The sequence below is a fragment of the Populus trichocarpa genome, chromosome 2, assembly GCF_000002775.5.
Source record: "Populus trichocarpa isolate Nisqually-1 chromosome 2, P.trichocarpa_v4.1, whole genome shotgun sequence".
Lineage (NCBI taxonomy): Eukaryota > Viridiplantae > Streptophyta > Magnoliopsida > Malpighiales > Salicaceae > Populus > Populus trichocarpa.
Window position 1 is genome coordinate 2,979,130 of NC_037286.2, and position 22,066 is coordinate 3,001,195.

Consider the following 22,066-nt stretch of genomic DNA (forward strand, 5'->3'; position numbering starts at 1 on the left):
TGTGATTGGTGGGCCTTGTCCTGGGCAATTAGGCTGACAATTTTACCGGACCGATGGACACCCGCTTTGGAGCTCGTTTGGTAATACGGCTGCGGCGGCATTTTAAAAAATTTAAATTTTTTTTTTATTTTTATTAAAATTTAATATAATTTATATGTTTTGGATTATTTTGATGTGTTAATATCAAAAATAATTTTAAAAAATAAAAAAATATTATTAACATGTATTTTAGCACGAAAAATTATTTAAAAAACACCCATAACCATACTACCAAACACATTCTTATTCTATCAGAAAGGATAGTAAAAATATTCTAACTGGTCGGCTTGGGATGAAATCTAAAAATAAAAGTTTAGGTTTTGGATCCGATACGGATATTAATCTGTTCTACTCGATTCTAATTTAAAATATATTAATAATCATAAATTTTAAGAAAATTATATTTATTATAAAAAAAAACTAAATAAGCTAAGTTAATTACTATGCTTTGTAAGTGTAAACATCGTAGATTCGGAGAGTGTATTGATTATTTTATTTTTTATTGCACTAACCAATTATCTTAGCAGCGAGGTAAAGTTATATTTTTCATTTGAATGTTATTTAAAAATTAATCGGAGATAAAGTAGTTGTTATGTATTTTTTATATACTGTAGAAATATTATGTTGCTCCTAGGAGCTAAAAATATTGGTCTTTCATCTAGGGGGTTTTACGTCTTTACAAATTAATTTATACAGTTAAATAATGTTTGTATGCCTTTTAAGTCTAAAAAATATTAATCTTTGAAAAAGGAGTTTTTTTATCTTTACATATTAATTTCATGTTTATCCTTTAATTTCAAAAAATCAAACGCTATCTTGAGAGGGTATTTTTATAATTGCATCATTGTTTTTTCTAATATTCATATGCCCTGAGGGCCTTTTTAATAATTTATATTATTATAATATTAATAAATCAATATAATAAGCATCCGTATGCCACAAACGTATAGGAGTGTCATTACCCCTTGCGCCATTCTAATGGCATGTGGGGGCCATTACAGTGCCCGAAAAAGACCGATTGTATACTCACCCAATGCGGAAGGTGGCGGTGCATATGTTAGGGTGGCGCATTTTGTCACTTGAGCGGTTCTTCGTAACAATTGGTCTTTTTTCTCCTCACATTCTTTTCTCTTTCCTGAACCTTGATATTTGTGCAGAGTTTTTAAAAATTCAATTATGTATCCCAGTTTGTATTTGTTTTGGGTTTAATCCTTATTTTTTTTATTTCTATTTTTTTTATTTGATGTTTCTTTATGTTTATTTTGTTTTTAATTTCGTCCCTCGTCATTTAATTTCATTATATTTTTTTTATCCAATTTGGTCCTCGTTCTTTTGATTGCTATTATTTTATCCTTTGCATTATTATTTTTTTATTTTGTCCGTGGAGTTTAATTTAATTTTATTTGGTTTTTAATTTTGGTCCTTAATTTTTTTATTGCTCTTTTTTATCCTTTTCTTCATATATTTTTTTTTCAATTTAATCCCTAATTAGTTTCTTTTAACTATTATTTTTAATTTTATTTTTTTTAGTCCTCATTGTTTTAATTTTATTTTTTTAATTTTACTATTTTTATGAATTGAAATTTTTCTTTGTGATTTTTTAATGTTTGCTTTTTACAGGGTTATCTCAGTCTCATGACTCAGTCCACCAGTTTTGATGATGAACCCGATTTAAGTTCGATCTTTTTTGCAGTTCTTTTTAATTTTTTTTTTCATTTTCATCATCTGACATTGAATTATTGGGCCTTGAGCTTCGTGATTTGTTTTGCTTTCCTTTTTGCTGGGTTATTCCTGTCACATATCTCATGTCGCGAGTTAGTTGAGTTAACCTGGGTTGACTCGGGTTTTTTAAATTGATTTTTTTGTATCCTTTGCCATTAAATTATTAACCATTAAGTGTGTTTTATTAAATATTATTTAAAAACAGTTGCACGCGCCAGCACTTAATGAGTTATCCCGGGTGCGAGTTGGTAAAGTTAAACTAAGTTAACTTCCATTTTCTTACTAAGTTTTTTATTATTATTTAACTTTTGTATTTTTTGCCAAGGGCTTCTTTTGGAAATCTGGTTTTTTTTTATCAATTTTTTATGAGTTTTTTTTTTTCAATTTCATCGTTTTGCATTGAATAATTTGCCTTTGATCTTTGTTATTTTTTCGCTTTTCTTTCTATTTGGTTATTATGATGGCGGGTTGGTAAAACTAACCCAGGCTAGCTCGGGTTTTTTTTTTAAGTTGTTTTTTTTTTTGCTAGGTACTTCTTTTGAATTTCTTTTTTTTATCATGATCTCATATTGCGGGTTGTGGGTTTATCAAATTAGGCCGAGTTGACTCGGGTTTTCTTCTTCGGCATTGTATTTTTTGAATTTTTATTCATCTTTAACATTGTGTTATTAGGTTTTGAACTTTATAATTTCTTTTCGCTTTTCTTTATGCGAGTTGTGTCGGTCTTATATCCCGAGTCATGCTTTAGTGAATTTAACTTGATTTGTCTTGGATTGTCATTGTTTGAATATTATTTTCCTGCATTGAAAAAATTTGAACCGGCTTGCAGCGTGGCGCGAGCTACCTATCTAGTACCACACTATATGTGTGTGTAAAATTTATTTTTTTCCATTTTTCACTCAACATTCAAACTTCATTTTTTATTCTTTCACTCTCTTCTCTGGTATTTAGAGGTAACAATAGTTTTTTAAAATATTTTTTGCTTAAAAATATATTAAAATAATTATTTTTTTATTTTTAAAAAATTATTTTTGGTATCAGCACATTAAAACAATCTAAAAAAATTAAAAAAATTAATTTTAAGCAAAAAAAAATTTTAAAAATTAAAATTACAAAACACGAGTTGAACTGTAACCTCAAACAACCTCTTAATGACTAGATTTTTTTTTTTTTTGCTTTTACTTTTATTGAGTGGAGTTTATTTTTATGTTGATTATGATAAGAGAGTGTGCTAGCTTTGAGATGCTGTGGACTTTTACATTTTGAAATAAATAATTGCTATTTGTTTATGATTCAATACATATTTAGATTCATTATAATACTATGAACAAATTCCTAAAATTTCATTACAGGGTTTACAAAAAAAAAAACTATTATCCTTAGCGGTGTTTGAGGCATCTTAGTAAGAGCTTTTGATGGATGCAGAGCGTGTTGATAAAGGAGCGATAGTTAGCCACCAATAACCTTTTCTTTGTTCTTATCCTCTTCTTATATTACATATCTTCTTCCATTGGGATTTGTGTTTATCCATTCAAAATTGTAAGTTGTTTTATTATTTTTTATGTTAAATTTGGTTATCATTCTTTTGATTAATGTTTTAAAAAAAAATTAATTTTTTTTTAATTTTATATTTTTAACACTGGGTTAGTTGGAAATTGAGCTTTGTTATTTTGTTGACAAGATAATCTCAATCCTATGATCTGGGTCTCAAGTTTAAAAATTAACCCAGGTCGACACCATTTATTTTAGATCCCCCTTTATCCATATTATTTCTTTTTTTAATTTTATCATTCAACATTAGATTTTTTTTTAAAATTAGGCTTTGTGATTTTCTTTTGCTTTTTTTACGGAGTTATCCAAGCCTTATAACCTAGGTCATAATTTGGCAGGTTAATCTGAGTTTACCCAAGTCTTTTTTTTAAGTTTTTTTTAATTGAATATTTTTTTTTCAATTTCATCATTCAACATTGGGTTGTTTTGGAAATGAGCTTTGTGATTTTTCTTTTCATTTTTTTATTAGATTATCATATTCACATGATTCGGGTTGTGATGTTTGGTAGACGTACCCGACTACCCGGGTTTGCTATTTGTTTTGTTATTTTTGTTAATTGATTTTTTGTAATCATTCTACGTCATGTTTGTTAATAATTTAGTTTTTTTTTTTCTTTTATGGGGTTATCCAGGTTCATGATCAAGGTCACGAGTTTGATATTTTAACTTGTGTTGACTTGAGTTATTTTTTTTTTTCGATTTCATCTTATAGCGTTAAGTTGGATAAGAATTGAGTTTTGTAATTTATTTTTTTGAAAAACATTCGTCATCACATATATTTTTTTATTCAATCAATTTACCATCGTTAAATTTTTTATTATATAATTAAATAAAACTAGTTTATTAGATTTAATTGGATTTATGACTGATTTTAATTACTATTTAGGACACGCTAACAGTGCTATAACTTTTTTTTAATTTTACATTAGAATTTGTTTTGGTCAAGCCGTGGTGTAACACAGCCACCAAACTAGTCATCACACTATATACAATCACTAACCTTAGAATGATGCTCAATGCTCGCTCACCAGGAAAGAAATAGACATAAATAAGAAAAAGAAAATTATATAACGTCTCATTAAAAAGTAATAAGAATTTTCTCTCATATTAAAAATTATTTTAATTTTCTATCTCTTATTTCTCCTGTTTCTTTGTGTTCATCTCTTTTTTATGCTGTAACTATTCAATAGTTACAGCTTAATTATCACAATCTCATTTTTTTGTAGTTTTATTTTTGTTTAAATAATTAATCCATTTTCTCTTGAAATTTTGAATCCTGCGTTATATTTAAAAAATTAAATTATCATAAAAAAAAGACGAGTAATCAAATTAATGCAGATAACATAATAGATTCCGTGTAAGTTTGTTTAATTTAGCCACTACGAGGAAAAAAAATTGTGTTTTTTTTTTAATCGTAACACTTTTTTTTTAATAATCTAAAAGCACAGATTGAGATGAAAACGACGTGGCCTAGCATATACATTATTTACTTATTTGGAAGTATGGTTACGGTTGTTTTTCAAAGTGTTTTTCATACAGAAATGTATCAAAATAATATATTTTTTTTATTTTTTAAAAATTATTTTTGATATCAGTGCATTAAAATGATATAAAAACATTAAAAATATAATAATTTTAAAAAAATAATAATAAAAAATTTAAAATTATTTCAAAAACATTTTTAAAATATAAAAATAAACGGTCATTCCAAAGTTGAAATGCAGCAGTTCATTGTTTAGGTACGCTAGACTAGAAAGATTAAAGTTATAATCTACTTTAGTCCATGATTTCTCTTTAGCCCTCTTGGCAGAAATAAACACAAACCCAGAGGAGTGGATTGGCCTTTTCCAAGTCTCTTTATTACGATTAAGTTACAACACTATGACATGGTGTGTGTGTGTGTGTTTTATCCTTGAAGCATTTTTCATTTTGGTCACTAAATCACTTATTTTTCAATTTTATCCCTAGACATTGTCCACTGGGATTCAAAATTAATAATTTGTTTCAATTAAGATCTTGTGTTCCCAGGATGATACTAGATTTTCAATTTTATTTTTTTCTTCAGAATTGGACATTATTGTAAATAAAAAATCTATTCACTGAGAACGGAATGAAAGGCGGCCATAATAGCCATCATGGTGCTTGCAACAGTATATTTTATCATACAGAATACAGAGGTGTCATGACAAATTAAGCTGAGTTACCAAACCTCTGGCGACATCACCTTCACTGAAAATTTTGTGGCTGAAAAGATTCTCACTGAGAGAATAGAATATCAGCTTTTCTTCTTTATAATGTAATCGAATAATAGTGTCTGTACAGTCAGTAATGCAGATCTAATTGAATGGTCAAATATGATTTCATAAGACTATACTTTTACAACATTGGCATAGGGAAACTAAACCCGTGAAATAACAGACATTTTAAGTAACTAGCAGATTACAACAATGTAAATGGCCTGGACACGATGATGGAGAAATGATACTAGTGTGACCAGGCAAAACTCATCTCATCACCAGCCTCGGCGCCGAGAACAAATGTTTCCAGGAACCAAAGGAAAGAAAAGAATGGCGGGCTTTGTATGTGAAAAAAGTAAAGCTCACCCAAAATGATTGCAGCAAAGAATATGCCAGATGTTTAAGGCACATGGTAGCAATTCATTTAGTCTGTTCTTGGCCTATCAGTGCCCCCTTTATGATTATTGTATAAAGGTAACAGCCAGCGTGACCCATTTTTCCTTCCACCGTAACATCGCCAATATACTACCAAAATCACCACCATGAAACCAAGTGGTATTGCCCATCTGCATTGAACCAAAACAGATCAACAAAAGAAAACGAGAAAGAAAATGGAACAATGCTCGTTAAATACAAAACTATGGACCGGATCCTTCTAAATATGCCTATTAATCTCTAGCATACCGATTGATATAAGAAATCATTTAAAATACATTTGACCTTTAAAACATATTTTTTTGCAAGTGTTGCCAGAGCTCATTCTGTTCTAAAAGGAACACACAATGAGCACAACTTTGAACTATCAACTAACAAGACATGCTTCTGATCAAAGCGCCAAACTTAGCCACCAAGTATAAAATAATGACACTATAGTTGTAAATGTGTAAGAAAAAGATAGTATAGAGTTTTGTATGGCATCAAGCACTATCTTTAGATAAGATGAAATTCCATTTTTCTTACGTGTAATAGAGGAAATGTTGCATTACCTGTCCAAATCAAGGATAGGGCTGTAGACAAGTGTTTCCCAGGTTGCAACAATAAAATGCCAAACTGGGTTGTAATAGAGAGACTCTGCAGACCAGAACATCCTCGTGTAGGTCTCTAAGAAGATAAAAAGTACCCATGCACCAATTTCTATCAAAATAAACTTGATAATAAACCGGCCCACTACCACCATGACGAGGGAGAAGGCCACCAACCAATTGAATAGCCTGTGGTTGTATTCCTTTATAAATGAAGATTTTGATTTCCCCATCATCTGTGGATCCACATCATCCATTCACAATGCACTGATCAGTAAATAAAAGTGAAAATGAAAGCACGCATTTGTACACCACACGGAACTATATTGAAACAACTTATTTATTAAGCAATAAAAAAATGTGTTACATGATTCATAGTGAGATAAGTCTCTCGAAAAGCATTTAGAAGGTTACATCATAATGCAGACACTAACACTATGCCAGACCTCCATGTCCCTTTCCTTAGCAACAACTTTGTTTAGTTTATGAGGTCTCCATATTGATAATTATGACATAGATGCCATATTAAAGAATCAGAAACTTATCACCAAACACCATTGAGTTTGATTTCCCATTTCAAGGTTCCCTCCAACTCAAAACACTCCAGATAAGAGAAGCAGAGCAATAAAGGAAGCAATATTAAAATAAATTACAAAGAGCATGGCTAACCTTAATCATTCGATTTTCATAATTTGCCTTTGAAGGTCCAACACACTCCTGTTCAAAACTTTGGTTGCATTGCAAGAAGCCTGCATTGAATTTTGCCATGGAAGGAAGTCTGAGAACCTGAAGCTGGTCCATTCTGTCCTCACATCTGGTATACAGTGCCTCACAGAGCTTTGCTGATTGATACTCATTTGCCATTATGAAATTCTTATAAACCTAGACAGAATTTCCACAGCAAAATACTTCAGGAGAATTTAAAATATTAGACTTAATAGCCTTACAGAATATTGCAAGTTTTGGAGTCCCAAGGACACAGCTTCAAAAAATATGTATTTATATGTTGCAGCACTAGAACCTCAAACTCTAAATACGGTTGGTAGTTAAATGAGACACTGAGCACATGCAGCTTGTCCAGTGCAGTAGACTCGACAGAAGAGGGCCAGCTATGAGGTAGTCAGTTATACCAGCAAGATCAAATATTCACCTTTTCATCTGGTTTATGGTGTGGTGGTGGGTTTCAGGAACTTGGATTCAGTTTGTGTTTTTCCAGAAAAAAACAACATGAGTATTCAACAATTCAAACAAGAAACTAATTAAAGGAAACAAAAACAGAGCCATCTTTTTGCTAGTTCATTTGAATTGTCAATAGATTTTGGAATCTAAAATACAATTTAACATCCATGTGTATCAGTTCAAAGTAAATTTACATATCCATAAGTTGATTTAAGGAGAGAAGAAACTTAATGCCGCTGATAAACAATCAATACCTTCTCTATTTCTTCATCCAGCTGCATGACAGATCTCTTCGCATGGTGACGGCCAAAATGTTGTTCATCAAAAGATTTCATTGTTTCCCCTTTAGAGCTGTCATGGACATTTTGCAGAGATTTCTCAGGAAGTGGCAAGCGTAACTTTGCCATCATTTCACTGTATAACTTCAAACATCGCTCAAGAATACCCTTATTGAAAACCTCCACCAGAGAGCCTGTTGATGGGATCTCTCCTTTATTCAAAGCTTCGAGTATCTGAAAATTGCAGGATCAAAATTGAGGAATTGTAAATAATATATAACCAGTGACAAAATTTCCCCTATGCTTTTTTATTTTTCACAGCCATTCTCTGACAGGGCTGAAAATCAAAAAAGGTGATATGGATGGGCCACAACTTTTAACAGCTATCAAGGAGTATCATTCAATTTTATGGTGATTTTTTAGAAAAAAGTCCTTGGTTTATTTGTCTTCTGCTACTTGGTCATCAAGGCTAAGATCCCATACCATGCACCCAGGACATCAGTCAACTGACACCATTAAGCACATCTCTTATGGATGGACAGCAAACGGTGAGACAAGAAGTTACGAGGTCATTTTCACATTGGATCACATATCAAACTATTCAGTAGTCTCATCAGAATCATCTCCTTTTGACTCTCTCTCTCTCTCCTCTCTCTCTCTCTGTAGTATTTTAGCAATGCAAATGTAGTGACAAACTATCAAGGGTACATTGGAGAGCCAAAAAATGCTTACCACACAGCAACAACATTCACTAACGTGGAAAAATCACAGCATTGTTAAATGAACTCGATTACGGCACCCCCCCCCCCTCCCAAAAAAAAAAAGAAGAAGAAAAGTTCCGTGTAATGCTACAAATTACCCTCCTGTGACACTGAAGTGAAGAAAATATAGAAGTCTAGCGACTCCAACCAGAAGGCTTGATATAAACAAAGTTACCTGCTCCAAGAAAGCTACAAACTCCTTTCCATTTAGAGATTTACCCTGCACAATCTTTGGACGAATAATGCTAGCAACAAGTTCTTTTAACTGCTCCCTCTTCTTAACATACATAGGATCAAGCTCACCATCCTTCAGGTCACAAAGCTTTGTTCGCTGGAGATGAGGCTGTCAGTTCAAATTCAGCACAATTAGGTCAGCCAAGGTAGAGATATTAACTAAAAGCATCTGTGTACGCAGCTGAATCTACAGCACATTAATGTCACAGGCCGTCAAAACTAGAATACCCCCCCCCTCCAAAAAATTTAATAAAACTAAGGTATTAGTGTCAAAACTAAAATTAAATCCAGATGTATGCAACAACTTTGTGCGGTAAGTTTTGCCATCATAAAATGGACATTAAGGTATCCTGCTCAGACAATGGGCAGGCCAGTAACTCCCCCATCACTGCTAATACACACTCACCAACCAGAGGAGGAGCAGCAGAAAAAGGAGGGGCTTTGCCCAATGTGTGTCCAGCACACATCCAATGCACATAATCCCATAAGTATGAATGCTTTAGACAGATTTACATGCCATTGAAATTATATAGGTGGTTAGTCGAATCCAAGGAACATAGCAATGGAGAGTGATATGAGTGGGGTAGGGCTTGAAGAAATTAATGGAAAAGGCAAGAAGAACAAGACAAACACCTACTTGTGGCAAGCTAAAGGCGGTGCTGTTATCACCCATAATAGCCAACGAGTCTCGGATCTGATTAACCTGATAAATAGAAAGCATGGACTTGTCTCAGAATCATACCATTCCATTGACAATAATTGGGACTGAAAGTAAGATCATAAAAGGTAAAATACCTGATCAATATTTTTGTTCCCTGCGTTAGAACAAGAACATGTAATTCAGAAGTTTGCTTAAACAATGCTATAATTATAAAGTGAATCATACATATCTTCTAAACTTATATTGCCAGGAGAGAAGACTAACCATCACTGTTAGGAACATGTTGGAGGGCTTCGTTCACCATTTGTTGCACTGACTTCCCCTCTGAGTAAAGCCAAAAATAACATGAGTTCCCCCTAAACGCATGGTATGAAGCAGATAGAACATAATAAGCAATATAGGTAACCCGCCTAAAACATCTACGATAACAGACTCATCCATCTACTCTATATGACTATACCATTATCTTGGGGATCTTGAATAAGGGTCTGGTGGGGCATAAGTAAAAGCTAACAAGAAATATACAAAACCTAAAAAGGATAACACTTTGGCATATCTGAAACAGCATTCAGTGAAATTAGCTCACTAGAAGACCTAGTTCAATTGCTATATGACTTGTTACAGTGTTATAGAATGAACCAGGCAGCAATCGAAATCCTACTACAACAAACAACTTTAAAGACAGGAATTTATGAGCTTACGTAGAAAATCACGCTGGATAAGCCATAGAAGTTTTGCAGGTTCAAATGCAACATCTTGGCCCTGTGAAAAAATGGAAATTCAAATACAAGTCAACACCAAGGATTTACTTAATCGATACCAAACAAGAGGAATAAACCACAGCAGCTTATATATTACCTTCACTCTATTTTCCGTATTTTTCAGGCCACCAACAAATCAAGTCAGTATTAGTAGCATATGGGGTGTAAAAAAGAGAGATACAAAAATAGCATCACAATTCACAGAATTTATTGATGATGTGATCCAATAAGTTGAACTCAAAAGACAGAACTGCGGACCTTCCATAAAATTCTTCAGCAAGCTCAACAGCAAATGACAGACGAGATATGTCAGCTTCTCGGATCTGAGAGCATGAGAAGATAAATATGAAAGTATTGCCAGAAGAACCAATTAAAACGAGGCAAGCTTAAGGAAAAATGGGCAATAACCTAATTTAGAAACTAAAACCTCGGACAGGGCACTGAATAGTAAATAATCAGATCTAATTATACAGCCACCTGTAAAACAAGGTCTAGAGTCCCATGTTTCCTTCCTATAGTTGGTAGGTTTAGCTTTGACAAAAGCAAGTTGACATTCTCATATTTGACTAGCTCTCCTTGTTCAGTTTCAATAAAGACTAGCTAGGCATCCAAGTATCATCGTGCAAACTTGAAGAAATGAAAGATGCCACTATAAAGTTTAGTCCAAATTTAGGCTAGTTAAGAGGGTAATGGAACTAAAGAAAAGTGGGAAATGGTGGCTCAGGGCCATGGGAATAATTTATTCATTAATGAAGAAGATGCTTCAATTTGCTGCATTCTTACTTGAAGATTGAAACAGACAGCTATAGAATACAAAAACAACAAAACATCCTGTGAAAATAACTGTTCAAATTGATTGGCATTTTGGGAAACCTGAAAGAGAATGTGAATGAATTCATAATAGGATTGATTGTCCTATTTGAAGAACAGAGGTGATTTATATCATAAGTCTAATCGCATCTCACCAATAGTGATTGTGTTAAGTCAATCCTCCTGCATGACACACACACATACATATACACTTTCATAACCGTAACATGATTGGCGTAGCCAATTCTTTGGCCAATTTACTCAGATATATACTTCTCTAACATCATTTAGATTATTTGTTTCATTACAATCCACTCTTTCACACATTTAAGAAAACACATAATATATCCCCTTTAATTTTTCATATTGACAGTGTGAAGTTTAACAGTAAAGAACCACATTTCCCTCAAAATGTAGGATATAGATTACCAAGAATATGACCATTCTTATCCTATCTGTCTTTGACAAAAAATTTCTTCCTCAAAGGGAGACACATGTCCACCATAAAACCAGAGCTACATAGCCATGGAAAGTTCTAACATATCCTACGCATCTAACAAAGGAAACTTTCCTGCAGTGGCACCTTAAGATTCATTCATATTTAGTCAAACTAGAATTCAATTGTATTTAAAACTAGAAGTTAAGAGACCAAATACTAACCGTCTCAGGCAGATTATAAATAATCACAGAGCTCAAAACAGTTGCCAAAGCAAAAATCCTGAAAAAGCAAATGTCAAAAAGGAAACATATACATAAAATTTCAATCTACAAATTGCAATTTCAAGATTACATAATAAGTTGAAATTTACCGATCATCATAAACATTTGATTTCCCAATACTTTCAAATCCCTCTGTATCAAGGTAAAACACAGAAGTTTTTACTCCATTGATGTCCAATTCAAGCGGGGTTCCCCAGACCCAAATCCCTGCAAGATATAAGAGACATGTTATAGATGACATCTACACGAAGAGTTGCGCTTTTTTTCAGACTCGAACTCACATTACCTTTGGTCTTTGTGTCACGCATATGTCCAACACCAAAACCTGAAGAAGAAAATGTTAGTTTGACCACTTTAAAATGATTTCATAAAGTAAGTCACATTAAAAAAAAACACTGAAGAATAGACTAATTAAGGTTAAAACAGTACCTTCGTAACAAGAAAGGGAAAGAAGCTGATTGAGCAGAAAAGATTTTCCAGAGCGATATGGACCGATTACCTGATTGTACAACCATAAAAGAAACTGTAAAAATGGGATATATATATATATAAAAAAAAAAAAGAGAAATTTTTCTTGATATGGCTATGCAGATTAGAAATATATCAACTTGTAAGTGTACAATTAGCAACAGGGATTGAACAATTGCAGCCATGCTAAGAGAGCACTTGCTGTATTTAAAGCATAAAAAATTCATTCTAAAAAGTAAAAACCATTGCATAACAGTAACGCTTTGTAAGATTATTGAAAAACATAGAAGTTTAGGTGATAAAAAAAATGCTGGGCATACAGAAACAGCAGCAATTGGGTTTGTTATTCGTTTGATGGCTTCCAAGCCTTCACTTGAAAGACGAAGTTTTGTATGGCCAGGATCAGGTTCAATGATAGGAAACCTGTGTATGCACAAACAGCAATAAGCGATTGATGTAATGAAAAATATTGTTAGGTTATTCAACATGCGACAAAAAAAAAAGTAATCAAAGTGATGCAGAGTAAATGTGAAACGAAGGACACTACCAAAAAAAGAACAAATTTGACAGAATGAGGACAGCCTGATTACTATAACACACAAGACCGAGATAAATTAGTGAGGATAAAGAGAACTTGCGAATTGTATAAAGAGTTACAAAGCAAAGCATACATTTCTTGTGTCTGAATCAAATTTAAGTATTGCTTCACAAACTGTTTTTGTGTTGATCTAAACTTTACTCAAAACATTGGCAGCTGTACTTCCTATGAAAACCACATAACTGGAAATAATATTTGCAACGCCATTGGCTACATTTGACAATCTTCAATTTCTGGAATATTTGCCCTTCGTCAAGCATAACACGCTCTTTTCAACAGGATCAGGCCAGTGTCTTTCTTAACTATGAACTAGGCAGCCTTTCATACGTATCCCCAATTTTGTCTTGCTTCATAGTTCAACTTAAAGCTGCTGGCATCAAATATCTTACACTAGGAAATCTCCAAACCTAGAGGGCATATTTTCTAGCCAGCATAAACAAAGTGATCAAACATGTTTAGCTCATCACACTCATCACTCATTACATGATGATAGTTTAATTCTAGACGCATTAACATGTCACCCCAGATAGATAAAATGCTGAAAAAACATACGCAAAGCTCCAAAAGACACAAACTTTACAGTTCATAAAGCTAAGTGAGCGTAGGCAGGAACTACCGACATGTGATATATTTACAAGCAGGGATTATTTACATGCATCACAAAGTTATAACTTTCCAGAACAATAAAGCACGAGAATTTTCGCGAGCGCGAGCTAGTTAGCTGCAAATCTAATAAATAGATAAAGATTAACAACAAAATGGGCAGTTGCAACATCATGAAAAGACTTACGCTTGGTTAAAATTGTCAATTGAAAGAGACCCAGATGCGAGAATGCAAAGAAGAAGCCATAGAATCAAAATCCAACAAGAAATCTTCATAATTTAGAATTGCTGGAGATCGTCGTTGCTTTATATTCCAAATGCAGCAGCAAAGTCAAGGCACCTGTTTGTTTATATGTTAAGCTTAAAAACTGCAAAGAGAAAAGAGGCTGTGCAAGAGAAGGCAAGGTGCAGAGGGTTTTTTTTCAAGGAAGGAATTGGATCTCGAGAGAGAGGCCATGGAGATTGGTTTACGTTACGATTTGTGGAAACACATGGAGGTACATGGAGGTAGATTTCGCATCTACAAAGGAGAAGTGCAGGGAAATTGTTTTTGCGGTGAAAGGCAGCGGATTCGTGCCCTTGGTAAGAAGCAATTTTTTTGTCTGGATGGTAAATACTGTAATATTTTAAAGGGGTAAAAGTCCTCGTAGTTTTTACTGCTAACTATCGGAAAAAATAAAATAAATAGAAATAGTTTCCACACAAATTCTCTAGTGCAATTAATATTTAAACAAAATTAAAATTTTAATTTTGAATTAAACCCAGATTTTCATTCAAATTGAGTGGAATAAACCAGATATTAAAAAAAGCCTTGTATTTTTTTAACTCGATTGGATTGGATTTTAGTTTTATTTAATAAAAGTATTGATTAAATGTGTAATTTTTTATTCAAGGATTAATATTGACAGGTAATTTGGTTCAAGACTATCTCTAGCTTGACTATCAGTTTAAGGTTGTCCGAGGAATTTACTCCGAGAACCTCTGTGGGTTTTCTTGCAGCTGTGTTGGAGGGATGGGTGCTTTGGTAAAAGGGATATGTGCTGTAATGTAATTGATTTGATGACATTGTCCGTTGATGTCTTCAACGTGAACGTCCTTTTTTTGCTCAAGTTCAATCCTTCATCTCGACCAATAAAAGACAGCTGGTAAGAAAGTATGAAAGTGATCTTCTTTTCTAAAATTGATACGTGTGATTTTTATTTTTTTTTGATACGTGTGATTTTTTCTCTGTTAATGTGATGGTGTTGCGTGCCAAGCAACTCGGCCCGCATGACGATGCAATAATATGAATACATTATATTATTGTTGTAGTTGATGTTATTGTTACTATTTTATTATTTTATAGTAACCGAGCTTAGTGACTTGAATTGGTTGATTTAAGTTTTTTATTTTTTTATTAATATTTTTTTTATTTTTTTTATTAAGTTGTTTGGGAATTAATTTTCATGGTTTATTCTGATTTGTTTTTTATGAGATTATCTCGGTCTCATGAATCGGGTTACAGATTTGGCGAGTTAAATCAATTGATTTGGGTTTTTTTGTCCTTTTTAATTGGTATTTTATTAAAATTTCATCATTTAACATATAGTTTATTATGAATTAGGTTTCATGATTTTTTTATCTGCTTTTCATGAGGTTATCTTGGTCTCATGACTCGAGTCATGTGTTTTGTGGGTAGACTCGAGTCATTTTTTTACTTGCTATGAGGTTATCCTGATCTCATAAACCGGATTATGGGTTTGACATGTTAACTTATGTTAGATTTTTTTTAATTAATTTTTTTAATTTCTTTTTTCAGCATTGAGTTGATTGAAAATTGAAATTCATAATCCGTCTTAATTTGTTTTATATGGGGGGCTATCATGGTCTCATGATCAAAGTTGTGAATTTGACAAGTCAATCTAGATTGGCCCGAATTGATTTAATTTATTATCATTTCAATATTATTTTTTAAAAAATATATTGTCTTGATTTTTTATGAATTAAACCATGTTTTTATTGGTCATCCGAATTATTATTTTTACTCATTAAGTCGATTAGGTCACATCAGATCAATCTCTACATGGTTTGTTTACTAGAATAATGTTAGCGATGCCTAGATGTTTTTTTTGTCGATTCAAAAAAATTTGATCTGACCCGCAACATAATGCAAGTCAACTATTCATCATATACTAATTAAGAAGGGGAACTCATTGTTCATCTCCTTACATGGCATTGTTTACTTGAACAATGTTTTTTTTTTTTTTGCTTTTTTTAAGTATTGTTTTTCAATTTATCTTTTAATGGGTTTGCTTATTCCGATTTCATGATTCAAATCACGAGTTTGGTGGGTTAATTTAGAGTTTTTTCTATCATTTTTTAGTTGATTATTCTCCCACACGTTGTTGCTTTGAAATTTGACTTTATAATTTTTCGGTTTGCTTTTATGAGGTTATCTTGATCTCATTACCTAAATTACAAATCATACAAGTTTATCCAAGTTGATTCTAGCTTTTTTTTTGTGTTTTATTGAATTGATTTTTTTTTCAAATTTATCATTTAACATTAGATTTATTGAGAATTGAATTTCATAATTTTTTTCGATTTGATTTTTACAGGGTTATCTCAGTCTCGTGATTTAGGTTATGAATTTAACAAATTAATCCAGATTAACTGGTCGATTCAACATATTTATATCTCAATATTTTTTTTAAAATGCCATCTTCAAAATCTTTCTAGTTAAGTTATGTTTTAAAATTTAAACTGTTGTTTAGCTTGTTTTTAAACTCGTCAAGTTAACCAGGCCAACCCTATGTAATTTAAGTTTTTTTATATTAAAAAAATAAACTAACCATGTCTAAATATTTTTTCCATTAAAAAAATTGATTTTGATACACACTGCTGCGTTTACAATTATCTATTTAATTAATCAATTAAAGTTAACAAACAAACTGAAAATTTCACTGTTTATATAGCCCTTCCACGGTTGGCTGTTTGTGTCGCTGTTTACTATCACGTCCTTGCAATTTTTATTTTTTCACATGTTAGCCATCACAATTAGCTTCATATTTCTGAATTTTGTTTCCTTGATTCTATGCATTAATATATGTTTCTATTTCCATTCACTCGCACATCCAATGTGTTATTGAGAAATCAATGTTATTTTTCAGATCTATTTAGAAAAATACAATTTAAAAATTGTTTTCAAGAAAATTAAAAGAACAAATCAAAATTGACATCGACAACAAAAACAAAATTGTTTTTAAAAACAAAATCAAATTGGTTACTAAATTTTTGAATTGTACATGCTTGATTCTTATTGTTTTTTTTTATCCTTATATTTCAATTCAAAACTTTATTTTTTGTAATATGTTGAAGAAAGATGAAGAATTTAAAGCAACTGAACAAGCAAAACTTAATTCAGCAAATAAAATGATTAAATTTAATGCCGATGATTTTTTTTTTAAGAAATGATTCAACGAAGATAATTTTATTATTTAAACATGCAAAAAAAAAATTGTTTTTAATCTAGTTTAATTTTGAGTTTATTAGGTGACTAGATAGTGTTTTTTTCCCTCAAATTGTTTTTATCGAGGTTTATGTAATATTTTTTAGAAGAATAAAATATTAAAAATGAGTTTTTAGATAAAAATATTTAAATATTAATTTGTTTTATCACCAAAAGTGAAAAAAATGCATAAACAAACGACACCTTGCCCAACAATCGTAAAGTTTTTTTTTATATATATATATAAAAACTAATTTAGATTTTTACTTGCAACATGACACGGGGACACAAGCTATAGTATATATTAAAATCGCAAAGTTTTTTGATCTGTTAAATTCTGGTTTGGATTTAATAAAAATTGGATGAAAAGATACATGCCCTTTTCAGACTTTAATTCTTTATATTTTGATACTTGAATTTTTAAATTCTTTTCACTTCCATCCCTAACTCTTTTAATATCTATATTCTAACCTTTAAATTCAAATTCTCTTATACCCGTATTCAACACCGAAAACCCTTGTTTTGCAGACAGTGTTTGAACGTTATTCATGATAAGAATCGTGTTTGATATCGGCATGAGTGTACGTGTAATCTGTTTGGTAAACGGTTCACAATTCAATACAGAATTCAGCCGACACTCGAGCTAGGCCAGAGACGGTGGTGGTGGTGGTGGTGGTTTTCTTGAAACAAATTCTAAATCCACTGTTAATTAAATCAGTTGGCATCCAGCTAACTGGAATTAATTTCTGAGAAGAAAGAATGCGATCAGCTTCGAGAGAAAAATCACAAATCAACAACGCAGTGGTTGAGAGTTGATAGGCTACTAGTAATATACTGTGCCTGTGTGACCCCATTTAGACGGTGCTTTTGGGAACCCATTATTGCGTGACTCCAATCTCGGCAACATGCATGTTTGAGAAACCAAATTAAGAAAAATTAAGAAGAAGAAACAAAATCCAAGATAAAAATTTCCAGTTTCCACTGCTCTCAATACAACATGTTTAGAATCACCATATTAGCTTCAAACGATCTTCCGAAGTTCATCGTCAACCAATTTAGTCTTTTCTCCGATTTCATTGCGCCATCGCTGCTTAACCTTAATTGCACTACTGCTCTCAAGGATCTTCAAAACCTTCTGGTAAGGTTTTCTTATGAGACTTTGCAAGTTACAAGCCTCCAGCCAGACAAATGTGGAGTAAAGAACTTGTAATCGAAAGAGCTAGGCAAACGTGCACCAACTTGCCAGAGGAAACTTTGGTGTTCATGGAAAAATTATCAGAGAAATCAGGGCTGGGTCCGTCCACCTACTTGCCAGAGGCATTTAGAAGGGACCCTCCAAACGAATGTCTGGAAGAAGCTAAGAAAGAGAGCGAGATGGTGATATTTGGTGCCGTTGATGGGTTATTGGCAAAGACTGGAGTGAAGGGTGAGGATACATGGATAGCAGTGTTTTAGAGTGGTGCCATCTCTTTCTGCCATGATAGTTAACAGGTATAAGCTAGGATAGACAAGGTGGCGAGCTATAATCTTAGCGGGATGGGGTGCAGTGCTGGACTCGCAGCTGTAGACCTTGCCAGGCAGTTGCTCCAGGTTCGTTAATTCTCTACTCTATACATCTTTTACTGATGGCCTTCTTTCTAATGCTGGCTTTGGTTGATATCTGTTCAAAACACTACACTAACGTTAGCACTGGCTTGTGTCCAAAAGAAGTATTTTTTTTTATTTTTAAAAAAAGAACATGTAGCCCTAAAATTAGATCAAAGACTTGGGAGAATGATCAGCCTAAAAAAACTAAAGAAAGAAAATTGACATTTTCCATGTTCTTTCTTTTTTTCCTCTTCCCTTTTCTTATCTATGAACAATATTTTATTGTTTTTATCTGTATTTCCGTTGATTGATAAAAAATTTCCTGTAGTTTTTGATCTTTGACTACAAAATCCAGTTGCTAACAGTTGTTTTGTCTAGAACAAGAGGTCATGGACGGATCAAAGAGGGCCCCATGAGAAGTTGAGGTTATAAATTTGTTTCATTTCATCAGGCCATAATTGACTGGAAATCTCTGGATCTGTCCTTGAGGATCCTGGGCAATAGTGCTGTACTTTTTTTAGGCGAATCCAGTGTGTTGTTTTAATTAGACGACAATCCAATCAAGGAAAAAAGAAAAGGACATCTCTTTTATTGTACTTTTCCTTGCATTAATTTCAATCTATTTTTATAAAAAATTCAATCTATTTTTTATTTATTAATATTAAAAATAAATAAATAAAAAATATTGTAATATATTTTTAAATAAAAAATATTTTAAAAAATACCTTCTAGGCTTTCTACCATTCATTCCGGAACACCGTTTAAGTGATGCGTGGTGCCCGAACACCCCTTAAGTGATGCGCTTGTTGGGAATATGTAATATAGGGTTAGGTACACAGAACTTCCTATGCTCTGGTGGTAAGCAACTAAGCACAGAGAACATCACCGGCAACTGCTGCCTGGGTGAGGATCGTTCTATGATCTTGATCAACTGCTTTTTCCGTGTTGGTGGGGCAGCCATTCTCCTCTCCAACAAGCCATCGGATAGCCATGTTGCCAAGTATCAGGTAATCCACGCCGTCCGTCCCAACACAGCTGCTTCTGATTCGTCCTACAACTGCGTTACACGCTTGGAGGACTCGCAAGGACTCTTAGGTATCACAACCACCAAAGATCTCATTCAAGAAGCAATCAAGACCATTGAAGCCAACTTGACCACACTAGGCCACTCAGTGCTTCCCATATCAGAAAAGATCCAGTTCATCGCAAAGTACATTGCTATGCATTTTCGCGGGGCAAAGGTCAAACCGTACGTCCCTAATTTCATGAAGGCCATTGACCACGTCATCACTCACGACGGTGGCAAACATGTGCTCGTCTGCTCGATGAAGTGGAGAAAAACCTCAAGTTAAGTAAAACTGATATGGAAGCTTCAAGAATGACTTTGTACAGGTTTGGTAATACTGCTTCTAGTTCAGTGTGGTATGGGCTGGCATATGCCAAGGCCAAGGGCAGGATCAAGAAAGGTGGTCGTGTGTGGCAGATTTCATTTGGGTCTGGGTTTAAGTGTAACAGTTTGATCATGAAAGCAACGAGGGCTGTTGATCGTGAAGAAAAGAATCGTTGGAGTGGTGAGATCGATGAGTTTCCTGTGGACCTGAAGAGCACCGAGGGGAGCATATTCCATATGAATTTAAGCCGTCCAAAAAGATATGATTAGGATGACAGTAGAACGTCTCAAATCAAATTAAACTAGTGTTTGGTATTTCGTTTTAAAAAAGTATTTTTGAATTTTTTGAATTTATTTTAAATTAATTTATTTTTGATATTTTTAAATTATTTTGATATATTAATATTAAAAATAATTTTTAAAATATAAAAAATACTATTTTATTATATTTTAGAATGATATTTTAATAAGAACTATATATAATCCCAACTAGTTTAATTTATGCTCCGCTTTGCTGCCCTTTAAGCCAAGAATAAAAAACTTGTTCTGCCTCGAAGATGTTGGACATTGGAGTTTGAAATGGTCATGGTTATTTTCCAAGCTTTTGCTTGAGGATTTTAATTAAGATCAACTTACATTTAAGCCATGCTATCATCTATCTTTATGATTATCACGAATTTATTCATTATACGCAAAGGAGGCACCATACAAAGCTCAATCTCTTTCAAGGCCAATGGAGTAATCTCTTTCAAGGCCAATGGAGTAATCTCTTTCAAGGCCAATGGAGTATGCTAGGACCTCTCAATTTTACAAGCTTAGATCTCAAAAAGAACTGCTCTCTTGCCAGCATTCTTACCTGCCTTAAGTATGCATCAAAACTTACCACTCCGTGCTCGACTGCCTTGTCCAACGCATACATTGAATCCTCTATGGCACTATCCGCGGCCAAGAATTCTATCAACAATTTTGAATCTTCATCGCCAGCTTCAAATGCATCATCATCATCCATTTCACCCTCTAACTTTGTCACGAGTGATTTTGCATCATTAACTCGCAACCAGTTCACTAGGACATCAGCTTGGTTCATCAAATTCATGACTCTATGTTTCAAGTTCATTCTTTCATGTTCAAGTCCCATAATCATACTTGTGATGATATCATCTCTTTTCACCATTTCGGATTGCAAATTAGATAAATCCTCCATTTCCTCTTCAGTTTGGGCCAGCAAGACAATTCTGTCGTAGTGAAGCATACCTGAAAGCCGATCGAGAGCCTCCATCTTAGAGACAAGAGAGGGATGGGTAAAACTAGCTGCCGGCGAGTAAACGAAAGGATGGTCATGAGAGAAAATCCTGACAAGGTTGTGCACGAGTTCAGTGAGGTGGCATCTGGGGAATACCCAGGTTTGCAGGTAAGGAGAAGAGGTCGCACCAGAAGAGTGAACAAAGGGGTGGTCTTGATGAATTGGAGACGTAGAATCTGATAAAACATAGACCATAGGAGGCATGCAAGGATAGTTTTCATGGATCCAGATTGTGAGAGGTATAGAAGGAGTATGATTGGCGACATGGAGATGGCCAGTGGCATACAGAAGGTTCACAGTGGTGCCATCATCGTGAAAGAAAGTATTGGTTGAGAGGGTGAAAGTGGGGTAATCTTGGATTAAAGAAAGGAGGTGTTTTCTGATGAACCATTTTTGTTTAGAGTCTGTATAGGATAATGCGAAGCGGCTCGTGCAAGAAAGTGCGGTGTCAATGAATTCGATCGAGGGTGAGGGTGGCATCAGGGGAGAGATGGAGAACTTAACTCACAAGATGAGTTCTAGCCTGTCTAGCATGCTTCTGATCTCGTTTATCCGATTATTCTCCATTTAAAAAGACAAAGATTTAAGTCATTCCTGGGAAAGTTCTTAGCAAGTTTTTAGCCGTTTTGAAGTTGAATTTTGGGTAGATTTGATG

General features: G+C 33.4%; 2 protein-coding genes and 1 pseudogene across 3 annotated transcripts; 1 reads left to right on the forward strand and 2 right to left on the reverse strand.

The window, feature by feature from the left end:
- Positions 1-5,572: 5,572 nt before the first annotated feature.
- LOC7480424 (uncharacterized) lies at positions 5,573-14,202 on the reverse strand. 2 transcript variants are annotated; one of them, XM_052450709.1, is made up of 16 exons: positions 13,832-14,202; positions 12,764-12,866; positions 12,405-12,474; positions 12,262-12,300; positions 12,065-12,182; positions 11,916-11,973; positions 10,697-10,768; positions 10,386-10,446; positions 9,949-10,008; positions 9,819-9,838; positions 9,661-9,726; positions 8,965-9,132; positions 8,005-8,262; positions 7,241-7,453; positions 6,536-6,807; positions 5,573-6,115 (listed from the first exon to the last, which is right to left on the reverse strand). In XM_052450709.1, the coding sequence occupies exons 1-16, from the start codon at positions 13,918-13,920 to the stop codon at positions 5,974-5,976; spliced, it is 1,809 nt and encodes a 602-aa protein (XP_052306669.1). In that variant the 5' UTR covers positions 13,921-14,202; the 3' UTR covers positions 5,573-5,973. The 2 variants fall into 2 exon arrangements, with proteins under 2 accessions (XP_052306669.1, XP_002302079.4); XM_002302043.4 differs by lacking the exons at positions 10,697-10,768; positions 11,916-11,973; positions 12,065-12,182; ... (2 more) ...; positions 12,764-12,866; positions 13,832-14,202 and adding an exon at positions 10,543-10,680.
- Positions 14,203-18,319: 4,117 nt separating this feature from the next.
- Positions 18,320-20,378, forward strand: LOC18096144 (3-ketoacyl-CoA synthase 20-like; annotated as a pseudogene).
- A 390-nt stretch (positions 20,379-20,768) lies between these two features.
- LOC7480662 (protein ELC) lies at positions 20,769-22,066 on the reverse strand. Its single transcript, XM_024594992.2, has one exon. The coding sequence runs from the start codon at positions 21,889-21,891 to the stop codon at positions 20,881-20,883; it is 1,011 nt and encodes a 336-aa protein (XP_024450760.2). The 5' UTR covers positions 21,892-22,066; the 3' UTR covers positions 20,769-20,880.

Excerpts from the sequence above, each read along its gene's own strand:
- LOC7480424 (XM_052450709.1), bottom strand. The coding sequence starts at position 13,920 with ATGAAGATTTCTTGTTGGATTTTGATTCTATGGCTTCTTCTTTGCATT. Across the intron at positions 11,974-12,064 it reads TCAAATGTTTATGATGATCG|GATTTTTGCTTTGGCAACTG; the intron begins GTAAATTTCAAC and ends TTGCTTTTTCAG. Across the intron at positions 9,839-9,948 it reads ACATGTTCCTAACAGTGATG|GGAACAAAAATATTGATCAG; the intron begins GTTAGTCTTCTC and ends GTTCTAACGCAG.
- LOC7480662 (XM_024594992.2), bottom strand. The coding sequence starts at position 21,891 with ATGCCACCCTCACCCTCGATCGAATTCATTGACACCGCACTTTCTTGC.